This window comes from Pongo pygmaeus, chromosome 8 (genome assembly GCF_028885625.2).
Source record: "Pongo pygmaeus isolate AG05252 chromosome 8, NHGRI_mPonPyg2-v2.0_pri, whole genome shotgun sequence".
NCBI classification, from domain to species: Eukaryota; Metazoa; Chordata; class Mammalia; order Primates; family Hominidae; genus Pongo; species Pongo pygmaeus.
Window position 1 is genome coordinate 127,700,089 of NC_072381.2, and position 16,833 is coordinate 127,716,921.

Below are 16,833 nucleotides of genomic sequence, written 5' to 3' on the forward strand. Positions count from 1 at the left end.
GTAGTCTGAGACCATCTCCTGGCATGAGAGAAAGGGCTCTGGATTGATTAGTGATGGCTGCCATGTATTGGCCATCCTGAAAGTGGAAATTGACATCCAGTGAGTGAATATGCTATATCCACAATTCCGCTCCTGCCTATAATCACCCTGATGGGCTGACACTTTTTCTAACTCAGCATAACCAGACCACCTAAGGTGATGTAATATTTGAGATGCAAACCCCCCGAACCCCAGCACTAAACAATATCATAACATTGGTGAATAACATAATAATAACAATAACAGGAAGAAGAATCAGGTACCCAAGGTCACACTGTGAAACTAATGGCAAAATCAAGAAATACATAGATGGGGCTAGCGGCCCTTCAGGTCCTGTCTGGCATTCAGATTGAGGGTTCTAGGCACCTCTCCTTCCCCCAGCTCTGTACTAACAACACAGGAGGTGAGCCATGCAGAGTCCTCTCCCCATGGCCTCTCAAGCCTCACCTGGCCTGGCATCCTTGGTTTCGCCATCTGCCCTCCTCTATCAAAAAGCCTTTTCTTTTAGTGATCACTGATTTTATCCTCAGGTTAGATGCCCCTGAAGAAAGTCTTCTACAGTTTGCAAAGAGCCTTGTTTATATTGTCAAAGGAGGTCATGAGAATCCTACCCTAATTGGTGGGCCTGCTATTGCCTTTCAGATGGGTCATGCATTGGTATTCATAGCCCAGTAGTTCTCAACAGAGAACTGGGGGGTGATTTGGCTTCAATACGGACACTTGGCAATGTCTGGAAAGATTTTTGGTTGTCACCGCTGGGGAGGGAGTGCTACTGGCATGTAGTAGGTAGATGCCAGGGCTGCTACTGGCATGTAGGTAGATGCCAGGGCTGCTACTGGGCATCCACAGTGCACGGGACAGCGCCCCAACAGGCACGTATCTGGCCCAAAATGTTTACAGTGCCGGGGCTGAGAAACACTGTCATAGGGGAAGCCAGAATGAGGACCCCCAAGAGTGCCCCAGACAATGTCTTTGTTCCACGAAGCTTTTCCTCATTCCCCACATTGGAAGGCAGCACGAGTGCCTCTGAAGTCCTACAGCTGTTAGCCGACAGCTGTCCTGGACATGTGACATGTCCTGGGTGACCCTGTAAGACTGGTTCGGTGTCCCCCTCAAAGCCACTAAGCCCCCGAGGCCCACACTTCACTGCTTCCTTTCTGAGGTGCCTGGGGAGGCTGCTTGCCTGCTTCATCTGCTTAATGATCCACCAAGCAAAGGAGTTGGGGGAGAGGAAGCTGATGCATCTTTGGGTGGGGACATTATTGATGTGTTTGCTCAGCATCATTTTCTGTCCTCAGATGTGATTCTCGAGTGCCTGGGCTTCAAATGGGAGCTCCATCAGCCCCAGGTTTTTCAGTCTGAGACCTTGGCCAAGCTCTACTTCAAAGCCCTGGCGCAGGGCACCACACACCCCCTGAGGGAGCTGGAGGAGCTTCTGCGAGGTACTTCCTCCCTGGCGCCCAGTGCTGGAGCCCCAGTGCCCTCTAGCTTGACGGTCCCAGCTTGGAACATGGTTATCTGTTTTGAGACCACGGTCACTCTAGCATTCAAGAGCAAGGCTCCACAGTGTTATCTCATCCTGTGACAGCCTCAGTTTCCTCAACTGTAAAATGGGGATAATAGTTCTTAGGATGTGGCTTTTAAGAGTAGCGGAGGTACTAGGTGTGAAGTTCTAGAACAAGGCCTGGCACACAGCAAGCACTCAGAACATGCCAGTTATTATCTTTGTAATAACCCGAGTCTTGTCTGGCCAGCCCAGACATAGAGACTCTACCTACTTCTTTGAAAAGAAAAAATGGGCTATGTGGAATTTTCTGAAGAGCTTTCTGGAAGGAAGGTGGAGTTCTGATATCTGTGGCTTATTTGGCCCTAAGTATGCTAGTTCAAGTCCCACATGTGTGCATCTATTTTGTTGTTGTCTTTGCTTTTCTTCCCTCTTCTCTTCTCGTCTCTCTTCCACCTTATTCCAGAAAGAGTGTAGGCCACTTCTTTGTTTGTCTCCTTTTCCAGTCCTGACCGCCCCAGCCTCCTCTCACCTGGTCTCTAAGTTGTCTCCATCTGCACTGCCAGCTGCTGCTTTGGGCTACAGGTTGGCATCCCCTCGGGCTGACTCATAAGCAGGTGCCATGGAAAATTCGAGGCCCCCAAAGCCAGCCAGCATACCAGTCATGATGGACTTTCTATTTCCAAGACATGACAGCAAAGCCCTGTTATTCTAGAGCCAGACAGGCAGCCGGAGCCCCCAGTCACTCCCCCTCCCTGAGCCTGAGCCTGGAGGGAGAGCCCCGTGACCTGCGGGAATCTGACTCAGCCCTTCCCCGTTGTGCAGGCAGTGAGAGCCAGCTGGGCTCCTGTAGAACTGCAGCAAGCTCGGTGCTGGCTCATGAGCCTCTGTGTTTTTCTGAAGCCTTTGTCCCAGTGTCTTCAAGGGCCAGACTGGGCTCTTCCATCTCCCCTGTACCCAAGTCAAAACATTCACCAGGCCATCAGTGAAAGACTCTGGTGAGCCAGACAGTGAGTTCATGGAAAAGCAGGAGAATTTGGAAGCGGAAATGGAGTCATTAACATTACAGTCTTTAACATGTCTAGAATGGGTCCCTAAAATGAAAACATTTAGCCCTGCTAAGACAGCCACTCTGATCCAAGCCTCCCTGCTAGAGGCTACGCCTGGCTGAGAGACAAGAGGGAAGGTGCAGAGATGAAACCCCAGTGCCCTGGACTGTCACAACTCCAGGGTCTCCTCGCAAGCTCCATGGACCAATCAAGCCCTGGGATTCACGTCTTTCAATAGGAACAGTCACAGTCCTTCATGTGCCTTTAAAAGTGAACATATCTCACAATGGTGGTTTGCATACCTATCTCACGGTTATCACTTTCATGTTCTTGAGATCATCTGTGTTGCTATCCTGGAACTTCTGGCCAGACCCTGGAGTGCTGGACTCTGCAGAGATGCACAGGCACTCCAGCTGCTCGATTTCCTTCCATGGAGAGTGGAGGAGCAGCTGTCCTGGAGAGGACATGTTTATTCCCTAGTGTGGAATCCAAGGAGTAAGTGGCCCACTTACTAAAAACAAACTAACCACCTTGGCTTTGGAGAACTTTGGAGAAGAGTATGAACAAATTATTGATATCTTATCCAATTTGGGGGTTTTACTCGACCTGGAGGGAATACTGAATTTCTGTCTTTCACTTACTCTGACATAACTGATTCCCTCCCTCCTTCCCTCCCTCTCTTCCTTCTTTTCTTCCTTCCCTCCTATGTGGAATGCTTAGCTTATGCCAGGCATTGTGCTAGGAGCTTACCATCTGAGGGGACAGACAAGCCCAAAATGATGAGAAAGCAGGACAAATATTGTGACACATTATAATATTAACTGCCACCTCCTGCATGCCTACTGTGTGCCAGGCGCTCACATGCATCCTCCCATTTACTCCTTGCCATGGGGTGGATGGCAGGCTGGCGTGAGCAGATGGGAGGCCTTGTAGTCATGCTGGAGAAGAATGTGACCCAGAGTGGAACAAGCCTGGTGCTTAGTAGGTTCTCAGTGAGTATTTGCTGAGTGAGAGCCAGCACAGAGCCAGCTGACGGATGACAGCAAGGGGAGATGGAGGGGAAAGGATCCTTTGCTCTCTCTTTCTTTATAGTTGCACAGGATGATGGACTTTTTGGCTCTGGCTCACATCATTTTTCATTATCTGGAACCTTGAGCTCCCTGGTGATGGAATCCATGTGCTGCATTCATTCAGCCGATATTTACCAGCACCAGTGTGTGCGAGCCTGCGGTGGGCCCAGGGGGTGGAGCGGCGAGTGAACCACCGCAGCTGAGCTGCTGGGGGGAAAAGCACAACAGGGACACAGAGTAGTAAATAGAAAGTCATGGTCAAGTTAGTCTCTGAAGAAGAATAAAGCCAGTTAGCGGGGGAGTGGGGTGCTACCTTACATTTGGGGTCAGGAAAGGCCTCTCGGGGGAGGGACATGTGAGAAGACCCCCGATGAGGAAGGGAGGGTGGGAGCCCCACACCATCCCGAGAAGCACGCTGGTGAGGGGGCAGGTGAGGGCATGATGGGCAGAGCGGTGGGCAGAGGTTGCAGGCCATGTGGGAATTGGGGCTGCTAGTAGGGCCTTGGCTTTTGCGCCAAGGGTGTGGGGCACCTCTGGAGACCTGAGAGCAGTGCCAGTCTGTAACTCACATTCTAGGATGACTGAGTGGATGGCGTTGGCTAGTGATGAATTGGGCTACCTTTTCCCTTCCGCCTGGAAATCCTCGGTGGCAGGGGTCCCCAGAGTGGAGCTCTCTGGGGCAGAGTGACAATAGCCACTGCATGGACACCTCAGTCCCATGTTCACCCTTCAGCAGGTGGCACTCCCATTGCCTGCCTGCACTGCTCCAGGTGCTTGGGGTACAGAAATGACTGAGGTTCACTCTGCCCTTAAACTGCTCAAAGCCTAATAAGAGAAAGGATGGGGGAGGTCATAAATATGTAAAATGCAGTGTGAGCATCAGTTTCTCAGTTTTGACAATGCACAGAGCTATGCAGGATTGTTGGGGGAAGTTAGGCGAGGGATACGTGGGAACTCTGCACTATTTTTGCAACTTCTTATGAGTCTTAAACTATTTCAAAGTAAATAAGTATTTAAAAATGCGTCTATAGGCCGGGTGCGGTGGTTCACATTTGTAATCCCAGCACTTTGAGAGGCCGAGGCAGGCAGATCACCTGAGGTCAGGAGTTTGAGACCAGCCTGGCCAACATGGTGAAACTCCATTTCTACTAAAAATGTAAAACTAGCCAGGCATGGTGGTGCATGCCTATAATCCCAGCTACTTGGGAGGCTGAGGCAGGAGAATAGCTTGAACCCAGAAGGCAGAGGTTGCAGTGAGCCTAGACAGTGCCACTGCATTCTAGCCTGGGCGACAAGAGTGAAACTCCATCTCACGCACAAAAATTAATTAATTAATTAATTAATTACATCTATGAAGCAAAGAAAATATAGTGTGATACATGTCTTGATACCTCATGGTCATGCCAGGGTGGTGGGTGCCTGCCACTGTGTCTTCACACATATCGGTTATCATATCTGTTATCATATCGGTTATCACATCCATCCATCATCATCTCATTTCCTTTACTAGCTCAATCACCTAAGAAGACCAAAGAAAAATCTCCTGCAAAGAGGATCATCATTTCCTTGAAGATCAATGACCCACTGGTCACTAAAGTCGGTATATATATACCCATCTATATTCTGAAAATGCCATTGAACAAATGGTCCTCCCAGATTTAAAAATGAACAAGCAACAACAAAGCAAAACAAACCAACAGTAGACAGTGTTCAGGGCTTTCTTATTAAAAAGGCCCAAACGTGCAAAGAAAGAAGGAGGGAGAAGGCTAGGGTGACTTGGGGGAATGGAAGAAGGTGGAATACTACTAAAGAGAGGTTCTTGTCATTGAGAAAGGGTGTAAAGGATGCAGAGACTGGGAGAAGATAGCGGCTTCTCAGAGATGGACCCAGCGGCAAAGGAATTGCCGCTTTAGGCTCACACCCACCCAGGGAAGCCATCAGGCCCAGCCTTGCTCCCAAATAACATTTTACCTGCCTCTTCCTGCCAAGGACCACCCCTTACCTCCCCCAACTTGGGATCACTCTCTCCCCATCCCCTCACAGCCACTCATGGGCAGACTTCTTTGTTTGTGCAACATCCGTGATGTCACGTGATAGCACTTGTTTAGGAATCGCTTGGTGAGGAAACTTCAGCACTAGTTGGGCCATTTGTCGCCAGAGGACACTGTGACGATGAATCAGCTAAGTCCATCTGGCCCCTAGCCAAGGCAGTTCAGTTCCTGAACCATCAAATTATTCTGGCTCTTTCCAAGAGTCTTTAACCTTTTTGGAAGTCCCCAGACTCCAAGGAGAATCTGCTGTAAGATATATGTTGTCTCCAGAAAAAAAAATGCACGACTTGCACACAACAATCTGCACCTATATGGGCAGTCACATTCCTGCGCAGGCCACAGACCCCAGGTTAGGAGAGAACCCAAGACGGTCTCACCCCTGAGAACAGGATCCTTTCAGCAGAAGCTCAGCTTTCTTTAGCTTCAGCCTCAACTCCTTTGGGAAGGCTGGTAGCACAGATCGTCAGCTTCCGGGTGGTGCCTGCATCCAGGTCAGAGGTGGCGCATTTTCTCTAAGGGCACCTCTGCCTGCCCAGCTGCAGGAGTGAGGGAGGGCGCTGGGTGGTGTCCTGCGTGCAGAGCCCCACACTGATGGCTGTCTTGGCTGTGCCTCCCCAGCCTTTGCCACGGCCCTGAAGAACCTCTACATGAGTGAGGTGGAGATTAACTTGGAAGATGTACTGGGAGTGCTGGCTTCTGCCCACATCCTCCAGTTCCGTGGCCTGTTTCAAAGGTAAGGAAACAAGGCTGACTTCGGGCAGGGCCAGGCCTGGGGGAAATCGGAAGGGCAATTCCTGGCCCATTTGCTGGAACATTCCTCTTCACTGGGCTAAGACACCTCAGGTGTCTTTGTGCCAAGCATGGCCTTGAGCCTGGAAAGGAACTGAGACACTAATTCACACTAACAGCTGAGCCATCTCTCCAGCAACATGCTAGTTTTAACCAAACGATTCTCGACTCACAGGAATGAAATGCAAATGGGAGGATTTCTACCACTGGGACGGACTTCATGTGTATACACAGTGACTTCCTAGTAGCCCCCAAACCAGGCTTGCTTATCAATTTCACCTCTTTTCATTGTTGGCTAAAAGAAAAAAAAAATCTCTCTCCTTTAAGTCATACACACACACAGAAGCTGGCCATTGGAGGACAAGCTGACTTTTCCATCACTGTTAGGCCTACATTTTCCTGCTCATTTGAGATAAAGTCTCGTTTTTTCTTGTAAGTAATATTTTTATTGTTATAAATGTTACGTACGGTCATTGTAGGTCTTTTGGAAGAGAGGAAAATGCAAAGATCAAAGTTAAAATTGCCCTCAAATCCCCCTGCCCATTTTAGGCATAACCTCTCTTTTGGACATTCAGACCCTGCTGGCCCCCATGGGCTGCCCATCGGGAGGATTCATCAGGGTGTGTTGGGGGTGTGGGGAGGAGGTGGTGGGGAACCAGGAGGCATTCAAAGTGGGTTGGCATTGAATGTGAAAGCTTCCTCATCCTGACGAGGGTTGCCTGGGCTCATGGATGCAGAAATCATGAGCATGATGGGGTAACAGACATTGCTTGGTGTTTCCACCTGCATCCGAGCAGCCGAGGAAACGCACCCTGGAGGGGTGAGAGTCAGAGCTCCCAGTTTGCATTGGGCTTTTCCTGCAAAGTCAAAAGCAACCTGGGTCCGTGCAGGTTCTGTGCTCAGTTCTGCAATAAGGTGCCCCTTAGTCTCTATGTACGTTCGCGGTCTCTGACATAAAATGTGGCTTATAACATTTGTCCCATCTACTTCCCAGGACTTTGTTGGGGATTAGGGGATGTCAGCACATAGGGCTTTGGGTTGGAGTGTTTGCCTTTCGGTTCTCAGCTCCTTGCAGGGATGACCTCATTTCATCTTCCCTGCAACCCTAGGAGGTAGAACTATTACTATGCTCATTTTACAGATGAGAAAACTGGGGCTTTGGGAAGTAAGCAACTTGGCCAAGGCCACACAGCTGCCAAGTAGAGAAGCCAGGACTCAAAGGTCAAGGGGCCCCAGAGCCTGGACCTCTAACACTGTACTATACCACTTCGCTTGGGTGAGGTGGTAATGTTGTCACTTGCTCATTTGTGGTTCTGACCCTCCCTTCAATGGCATCTAGTCAGGAGAGGTTTGCTTAGGGTCACTCACTTGTCAGTTTATTCACTCACACCTACACTCATTCATTCATCTGCCTCAAGGACAATTTCTTGGGCTTCTCTGGGAGGCCAAGGAGACAGTGAGGGACCAGATGGGCAGGATCCCTGCCCTCTAAAGTCTCCTGTCCAACAGTCTCCACGACACCAGAAGTGAATAAAGGTGGATGGAATGAAGTCTGGGAATTCCTAACTGGCAAATGTTGTGCGATGTATTATTAAGTTCAAGCGAAATTAATATCTATAATAAGAAAGAGCATTGCTTAGAATTTCTCCTCCCTTTTTTGTGTGTCCTGTAATATTCCTCCATTCCATTAATGCTTACGAAAGGGTAAGTGAACCAAGTAGAAAATTATTCATGGGATTCATTTCTCTAGAATATTTTGTTTCATCTCCTGGGCTTTTTGAGGGATGTGTGCCTACCGCACTGATGTCCTGAAGACAGAGGTGGTATATTGTAGCTTTTTTTCCTAATTCCTGATGCGATTCAGTATAAAGAAGAGATCAGGGCAGGAGGTGGTCTGCCTGTTTTGTTTACTTCTTAAGCCTCAGGCTCATTATCTGACTGAATGAAGGAATGAATGAATATACCATCCAAGCCAAGAGAAGACATTAGCTGCTCTGCAGAGGGGAGAGACAGGTCTCTCCTGGGGATCTTACAGGTTTCAAGTCATTTTTTGTAGAGTTCACACGGTCAGATTCAATCCCATGAATGTTTTTGAGCTGGTGCCTCATTCTGGGGGCTCATGAAATGACTGGGTCCAGGCCTTTGATCTGGAGCATGTGGCAGCCTCATTGGGAACGCAGGCGCCTGGACCTCTCTGCAGGGGACACACATTGAAGAGGGCCTGGAGTCTTGAACAGGCACTCCAGTGTGTCAGCATGGTCAGACTGTGGGGTTAGGTGGCTGTGGTAGATGGGAAATGAATAGTTGCAGGCAGAGCCAACTGGTGTAGCGTCTTAGAACCATCTAAGGAATCTGGCCTTGACCCTGATGGTGGTGGGGTGAAAAGTCCAGGTTTTCCTGAGATTCCCATGTCCCTTCCATTGTATATATCACCCACTGTCAGCCCAGCATAGCCTTGTGATGTATAACCATGAAATCACAGCTCCTTTACACAGAGCATTTCTGAGCAGCTATTTCCTGGTGCGGTCCAGGAAGTTATCTCTGACCTGAATGCTGGCAGGGTAGCTTCTGTCTTGAAGTGGGGCCTCTGGCCACCTTCTGTCTCCAAGCCTTAGCTGCCCTACCTTAGGAGCAGACTGGAAGCCGCATCTAACCTTCAGAACTCTCGCCCTGGCTTATCCAGAGATGAACCAAGAAGGGCAGCTTCTTCATCCTCCTTTCCCCTCCCCCCACCTTGTTTTGAATGCCAGAGCAGGAAGGGCTTTGCAGTTAATGAGCCAAACCTTTCATTCCACTGATGAGCAAACACAGGCTTGCCTGAAGCTGATGGGACCTGCCCAAGATTCTCCAGATAATTGTGGTGGGGCTGGGATTCTAGGTCAGAGGCCAGGGCGAGCCTGCACACAGTTGGGCTGGGTCTTGCCTGCCTTTGAGAGGCTGATGGTGCAGTTGGCAGGGTGTGGCACCAGAGGATACATGTGTGTTTGTGTGTCTGTGTAACAGAAGTGCCCCAGGTCACTCTGATAGCATCACAATGTTCAGGGGCTGAATGAGACCTCACAGGTTATCTCAGCTGAGCTCCCAGGCAGTGGGAAATTGCCAGATGACAGCTTAATTCTGAATCACACATACCCAAGGCCTCCCATCTTGAAGGGAGGCAGTGTGTGCACACAGCTTCCACTGGGTGATGTTCCTTTGACTCTCATGTCAATATCTTCATTGGCACTTGGGCTGGAGTCACAGCGGGGATTATGGCTGTCACATGCCTGTACCAGCACATACATGCATGCATGTGTATGCACACACACGCTCACACACATACACGTGGAGCACCTCCCTGGTTGTCACTTGGGTTCCTCCAGGCTCACAGGGCCAGAGGGGCATTTCCTTGCCTGCATGCAGGGCTGAACTTCCTCTGTGGGCAATTTCCTGGTCCTTTAGAATTTCCGGAAGAGGAAACCCCCCACTTCCCTGAGCCCAGAGGCGAGCCCGGGTGGCTTTCTTTGCTTCCTTTGGTCTGGGAAGTCTGATCATTCCAGTCCAGCCCAGCCAATGGGTTTGACAGTGAAGAAGGAGAAGCATAAGAAAAGGTGCCAGCCTCCTGGGGCACTCATTTCTCCCCCGCAACTCCAAGCCCAGCTAGTGCTCCCTGTAGGTTTTGACAGACAAAAGCTGGCACCTAAAGGCTCCTGTGCCCAATGAGGGTGGGGCCCGAGCCTCCTGTTCAGCCTCGTCACACCTTGGGCTTCACCCTCTGCTGACTGGTGAGGCCATGAGCTCCAGGAGGAAAGGGCCTCCACCTGTCCCTGGTGGTATTTCCAGAACCAGCAGCACAGGTCAGCACAAAGCTGGTACTCAGGACGGATTTGTATGGGGAGCACTGCTTCCCGGCAGTCTGTTGTTTCATGGGAGGTGGAGGGAGGTAAGGAACCAGGTAGAAGGAGGAAGGCATGGAAATCAAAACTAAGGCAGTATGTGGGGAGGAACAATCAGGGTGACTTCCAAGAGGAGGTGGTGCTGGACCTGAGCCTGGAAGAATTACAGCAGTCAAAGCGGGAGAGAGAGGGGACAGGGTGGAGCAGCATCAAACTGGGATAAGCCTGGCCACTAAGACCCAATGCAGCTGCAATGGCCAGAGGTTTGGATGAGCCCAGGTTATGCAGGATCTTGTAGCCACGTGAGCAGGTCTTGGTTCAGTCAGCAGAGCAGGGAGCCTGAGCTTGGGAGGGGAGAGTGGCAGAGCCTCTGTGGTTTAGGCTGAGCCCCTCCTGTGTGAAGGATGTGGTATAAATGTGGGAGGCTGCCGGGCAGGGAGGCTGGCTGTTGAGAGGCCATGCAGAGGCTCAGCCGAGAGACCAGGAGGGTCTGAACTAGGTAGGGGAAGTGGGGGCGGGAGGAGGGGCACACTCAAGAGACAGCCAAGATGCAGGATTGACAGGACTCAGCAGTCTTAGAAGGCAAAATGCCTAGAAGATGACAGCAGCGCCTCATGTTTACTCAGCACAGGTTTCCCCAGTACTCAAGACAACCCCTTCTAATGGGTAGAGTTAGTCTCCGTGTCTGAAGGGCCGATCCTAGCACACAAGGGGGTAGAGTGCCTGGCCATGACCAGATTATTTATTCATTTATCATTTCTTACCTTGTTGTAGTAAAGGCTTTGAGTGGCTTCCATGAATACATGAAATAAAGCCACAGAACACCATTTTTTTTTTCAGGAGGAAGAAAAAGATGGAGAGGCTACCATTGTATACTAACTCTAATAACCACACTTTCCCTAAGATGGGCCATACATTCAGCTCTGAACTTGCTAGCGGCAGATAAAAAGGGAAACTTGATCAGTGATATTAGATACAAACTAGATAACAGTTTAAAAAACAGTTCACTTGGGAGAAGTACAGCTACTATTAGTATGAAAACTGTGGATGTCTTCAGCAGACGACCCCAAGCAACCTAATGGTCAATGTCCTCAACAATATCTGTAGAGTAAATGCAACAATCAATCTTATAATGCTTTTTTTTGATGTTGGCAAAAGCAGCACACCAAAATGCAACTCAGTAAAATCTACTCTCCAGGGATGTGGTTGTTGGTGGTAACTAGACCCCGTCTGCCTTCTGGTCTGGCCTTATGGAAGGATACATTTTAGAATAAGTGCAAGGGGTACTGGATGTCCTTTAAGCCTCTGCCCATGAGCAGTGTGTATCTCAACTGAGTTTAGGACAACCATTGAGTCATAATGAGTTCAAGGTTGTGCTTCTGTATGAGATCCCAGTGGCTACTCTCTGGTGCTCTGCTCAATGAAGTGAACATGCTTCAAGGCAATTTTGCTGCAGAGACGTTAATATTAGCTGTGAAAGTTCAGTCACTGAAACGTCTGTGACCCTACCTGCCACATAGCACATCTACCACACTCCATTCACCCCGGCTCATGCCCTTCTTGGAGGGAGGCAAGGAACCAGGTAGAAGAAGGAAGTCATGCAAATCAAAGCTAAGGGAGTATGTGGAGAGGAGCAATCAGGGAGAATTCCAAGAGGAGGTGATGCTGGAGCTGAGCGCAGACGAACTACAATAGTCAAAGAGGGAGAGAGAGGGGACAGTGTGGAGCAGTGTTAAACTCAATGGCACTGCAGCTATGCTAGCCCTGACATTCCCTCAAAGTGTGGCACCTGCTCCTGCCCCCAGGGCCTTTGCACATGCTGTTTCCTTTTCTTGGAAAGCTAGTCTTCAAATCCCTGGCCCGGCCAATTCTTTTTCCTCCTCTTTCAGGTTTTAAGTGCTTCTCTTCTGACTTCTGGTCACTTTTCTGATTTAACCACACTAGGCTGAAGTCTCCATTTTCTGCCTTCCCATCACACCTTGTTCTTTAACTTTTTAACCCTTAACATGACTGCCAAATGTGGTTATCTGTCTGAAAGTTGACTTAACATGTCACCTCACTGGCCCATTTGTTCTTTGCACACCAAGAACCTCTCTGGGTGCCTAGCACACGGTATGTGCTCAGTAAATAGATCCTTCATGGGTGGGTGAGCCAAATCAACGGGTCCTGGTCATGAGCTCACAGAGACCTTCATCTGAGAGCTGCTCTTTGATTCCATTTGTGCACAGAGAGGAATGGGACTTGAGGCCCCTCTGATGGCACCATAAGGGTCTATACAGGAAGACAGTTCTCAGCCAGGGGGATGACCAGATGGCTATGTCGGCTGAAATCAAACCTCAACTCAGCACCTGGTGGCACTTCAGCTTTGAGCAATAATCCTTGTTCCCTGCTATAGGGTTACTTTGTTTTCTCCTGAAGGATTTGATCTCTGGCCTCATCTCCCAGCCCAGAGCTATTTCTAACAAGCCATGTTGGTCTTGTCCTCTGGCCAAATGTCCATACCCCTAAAGCGAGGCTCCCTTCCGTGCAAAAGTCTGCTGCTGTCCTGGAGTTGAACGAGAACCTCTGGGACTTTCCAATTCTCCAAAAGTAGCGTGGGGTTCCTCCAGAAACTGCAGTTCTCTCTCTCCAGGTGCGTGGATGTGATGATAGCCAGACTCATGCCAAGCACCATCAAGAAATTCTACGAGGCCGGCTGCAAGGTGAGAACAACCCAGACAGGGCACATCGCCCCTTGGAGGGGGGCCTTCAGGAGCAGCCCAGATGCTGGGATTTTACCCGCCAGGCCTATTTCCCTCCAGAATATCTATTTGAAGTCACCAAATATTTTATTTTGCCACATGAACACATTTGTTTTTTTTTTTGTTTTTTTTTTTTTAAAAATCATTTTGTTTTTAAAAGGATGTTTGAACACCAAAAAAATAGAAAGACTTTAATCTTAGATGGGGGACGAAGCAGCATAGCCTTTCTCACTGAAACAGCAGAAGACCTTCCAGGACATTCTTGCTGGAGTTGTGAGGTCCGGACTCACCTGGGTCTAATCCGTGTGTCAGGGTTAGGAATAAATGATAGAATCCAACCTCATTCTCAGAGGAGAAAACAGAGCCACGGAGGGCAGCAACCTGCCCAGGGGAACCAGCTGGGTCCAAACCCCAGGGGCCCTAACTTCAGCAATCTCTGTATGGCCACCAGTGACCTGGGGGGGGATACCAATCAGCATACCACAGTTCTCCTTTCATCGCGTCCTCCCCTTTGCCCCACTGGTAATTCCAAGGCCACTTGTGGTGGCAACTGCATCCTGGTCAGCATTTCTCAGCAACGCTTGGGCTGCAGAAGGACCCCAGGCCCTGAAGCTATTCGAGGTGTACTAAAGCTCTTTCAAGGTCCCTGGCTCTGGGAAGCCTTTTCCACTTTCTCTGCCCTTTAATTCCTGCTTTTTGGGTGTGTTCACATCAGAGCCTCAGAACTCCTGCGAGGTACACCCCTTGGGCCCTCCATGATCAGCCACTGACTTGAGCCAGTGGGCAAGGCCTATGGTCAGGCTGCCTGGATTTGCATCTGGCTCTGCCACTTACGAGTTGTGTGACCACAGGCAAGAGCAGGAACCTGGGAGCATCAGTTTCCCCACCAGTGACACAGGGATAACAGTGAACCCACCTCATAGGTTTTCGATGAGGATTGATTTAAATCAACTGAGTGCAGCGCCTCGAGCATAGAAAACACTTAGAAAATGTATCTGCTGTAATTCATGTATTTTGTAGAAAAGGTTTGCGCGCCTCTGCAATGACTCTCCGAGCAGACGTGTAGTGTCGTCGCAGGCCAGCAGAGGGTGCCAAGAGCTCAGGACTTCCTTCATCAACTGGCTTTTTTTGTCTTAGTACAAGGAAGAGCAGCTCACCACCGGCTGTGAGAAGTGGCTGGAAATGAACTTGGTTCCTCTAGTGGGGATGCAGATCCACCTCCACAAAATCCCGCAGGACCTGCTCCACAAAGTGCTGAAGTCTCCCAGGTCAGAGCTGGCTCCCAGGGTGTGGCCCCTGAGAGGGGGATGGGAGAAAGTAGGGGCCAGGCTGGGGAGGGAGGTGCTCTGGTGGAGGCTGCACCCCCACCTTAAGCTTCCTGCCCTCCTGGACAGCTGGGCCTTGGCTGGGGCTGGAACTCAGGGTGCTGTGTGTGGGGCTGGGGAGAGGGCTCCCTTCACACTCCTTCTTGTGGGTAGGGACCCTCTGAGTACCTGCTGTCTCAGGTATTTTCACCTGGGTGTGAAAAATGAAGACTTAATTGCCTAAGTAATTTTTAGAAAAAATCCTGACAACATTAGTGCACATTCATTATAGAAAATAAAATCTCTCACCGTAAATCAGTTTACATCTCCGGCGCTGACTCCTCTGCTGAATAACTCTACACCCACATATCTGATCGCCTGTTTGACCTCTCTGACAATTAAGATTAAAAGCCATTTCTCGGTGCCCCTGCCCTTTCCTGCACTCCAACCCTGCCCCCAGTGTTCCTCCACCATCTGACTAGCGGATCAAGCTAGAGCCTTGATAGTCCTGGACGCCACTTTGACCACACCCCAACCCTGAGGTCATTTCTACTTCCAAATCAAGTCCAGCGCTATGGGCCTCACTCCAGGGGTAGCAGCCCCAGCCCAAGATCGGAGGTCCAATGTCTCTTATTTTGGACCAAGGTGACCTCTAACTGTCTTGTTTCTGGTCTGGACCCCCTTCTAATTGTGTCTCTAATCAACAGCCTTTGCCTCTGGTGACCTGGCTCCTTCAACTCACACAGCATAAGTGCAGCCATGGGGCTCCCCCCCCGAAACTTCCCTGATGAACACCTCCCCATACCGGGCCTTGGTTCATGCCTATCCTCCTGCCTGAAATGCCTGTCCCCTGCCAGGCTCCTTCTCCCTTACAGCAATTCATGGAGATGTTTCCTAATGCCGGGCTTTTTAGGTTATTTCCAATGTTTTACCAATATAAATAGCACACTGGTGAACATCCTTCAACATTTGTCTTCATCTCAGATTCTTCCCCACATTAAATTCCTAGAAATGAAGTTACTAAGTCAAAAGAACTTTCTATTTTGTGTTAGTCTCTTAAACATTTTTATTTGAAAATAATTTCAAACTTAAAGAAAAGTTGCAAGAATAATGCATAAAATATATACAATATATAATGCATAGAATATATGCAGTAATGCATAGAATATACATTCTATTCTATGAAAAGAATATATGCATAGAATATATACACAATAATGCACAGAATATATAGTTACACCCGGTACTGCCAATCACCCTAGAGTTCAGTTTCTGCCCTGCTTGCTATATCATCTGCATCTCTACATGTATCTACAAATACACTTGTTTTTTCTGAACTATTAATATTTGGGAGTAATTTGCATTTATCAAATTCCTTTACTCCACATGCTTCAGTGTTTATTTCCTAAGAAAAAGAATTTTTGAAAAATATAACTATAGTGCAGTTATCAACTTCAAGAAATTTACATTGATGTAATACTTTAATGTCATTTGCCAGATACTGCCTTTTATACATTTTTTCTTTCTTCAGTGCTGTTTAGGACCACATAGTTGTCATATCTCTTTAGGACTCTATTTAAAAGGATCTTGGTACCCATTTCCAAATTACCAAAATTTTATTACCTCTCAGTAAATTTCAAAAGTGATAACTAAATTATGCTGAAAATCCTAGGAGAATATTAGAAAATGAGTGTTTACTCATGTGTATGTGTGGAAAGTGTTCTGATTTCAGAAATTAGATTTGGAAAGATTTATTCTACTGTTGATTTGAATTGGCTATGTAGCATGCAATGCCCTCATGTTTACAGAGATGCAAGGCAGGTAGAACAGAGTTCTGGGACAGAGGGAAGGAGACCCTATTCTCTAGGAAGCCTCCAGGAGTCCCAGCCTCATGCCAGCCCAGGGCACTGGCTCACTCCTAAAGTCATTCCGTGGTGTTCTCTGCTTTTCCCCACTCAGGTGCTCCCCTACTCCCCAGCGGAGCAAAGGTTGTGCAATTGTTGAAGAAAAGATAAACATGGCATCCCTTAGACTTTTCATAATATTGTCCCTCCCTTGGAAAGGCTGAGCTGTCACACCCTGGCAGCATTAACCAAGAAAGGAGAAAAAAAAGTCTGACCACAACCAGAAGGTTAGTGGTGGGATAAGCCTGACAAACGTACGCTGGGCAGAAAAAGAGGTCAAGAGCATTACGTGTCAAGTGTCTAGACTCACCAGCTTGGCAGACATGACTGATGTGGAAAATGGGTCCTGCTCCTCCGGCCCCTCCCCAGGAGCTGTCTGCACAGACAGTCCAGGGCTATCACTGAAGGGGAGAAGAGCCCTGTGTGGCTTCAGGCATGTTATCAGCCGTGTGCCCAGGCTGACCACTCCCCAGGCTCTGCTCACATTTTCTGAGGTTGATCTCCAGT

General features: G+C 48.9%; 1 protein-coding gene across 10 annotated transcripts in view; it reads left to right on the forward strand.

The window, feature by feature from the left end:
• The window catches only part of BTBD16 (BTB domain containing 16), a 66,575-nt gene that overhangs the window by 13,434 nt on the left and 36,308 nt on the right, over positions 1-16,833 (forward strand). For 6 of the 10 annotated variants that reach the window (XM_054435379.1, XM_054435376.2, XM_054435378.2 and 3 more), the window contains 4 exons: positions 5,173-5,262; positions 6,332-6,446; positions 13,010-13,079; positions 14,256-14,386. In XM_054435379.1, the coding sequence (XP_054291354.1) occupies positions 5,173-5,262; positions 6,332-6,446; positions 13,010-13,079; positions 14,256-14,386 (406 nt within the window). Of the gene's footprint in view, positions 1-1,337; positions 1,482-5,172; positions 5,263-6,331; positions 6,447-13,009; positions 13,080-14,255; positions 14,387-16,833 lie in introns of all 10 variants that reach the window. The other 4 variants (XM_054435373.1, XM_054435371.1, XM_054435372.1 and 1 more) reach the window with 1 other exon arrangement.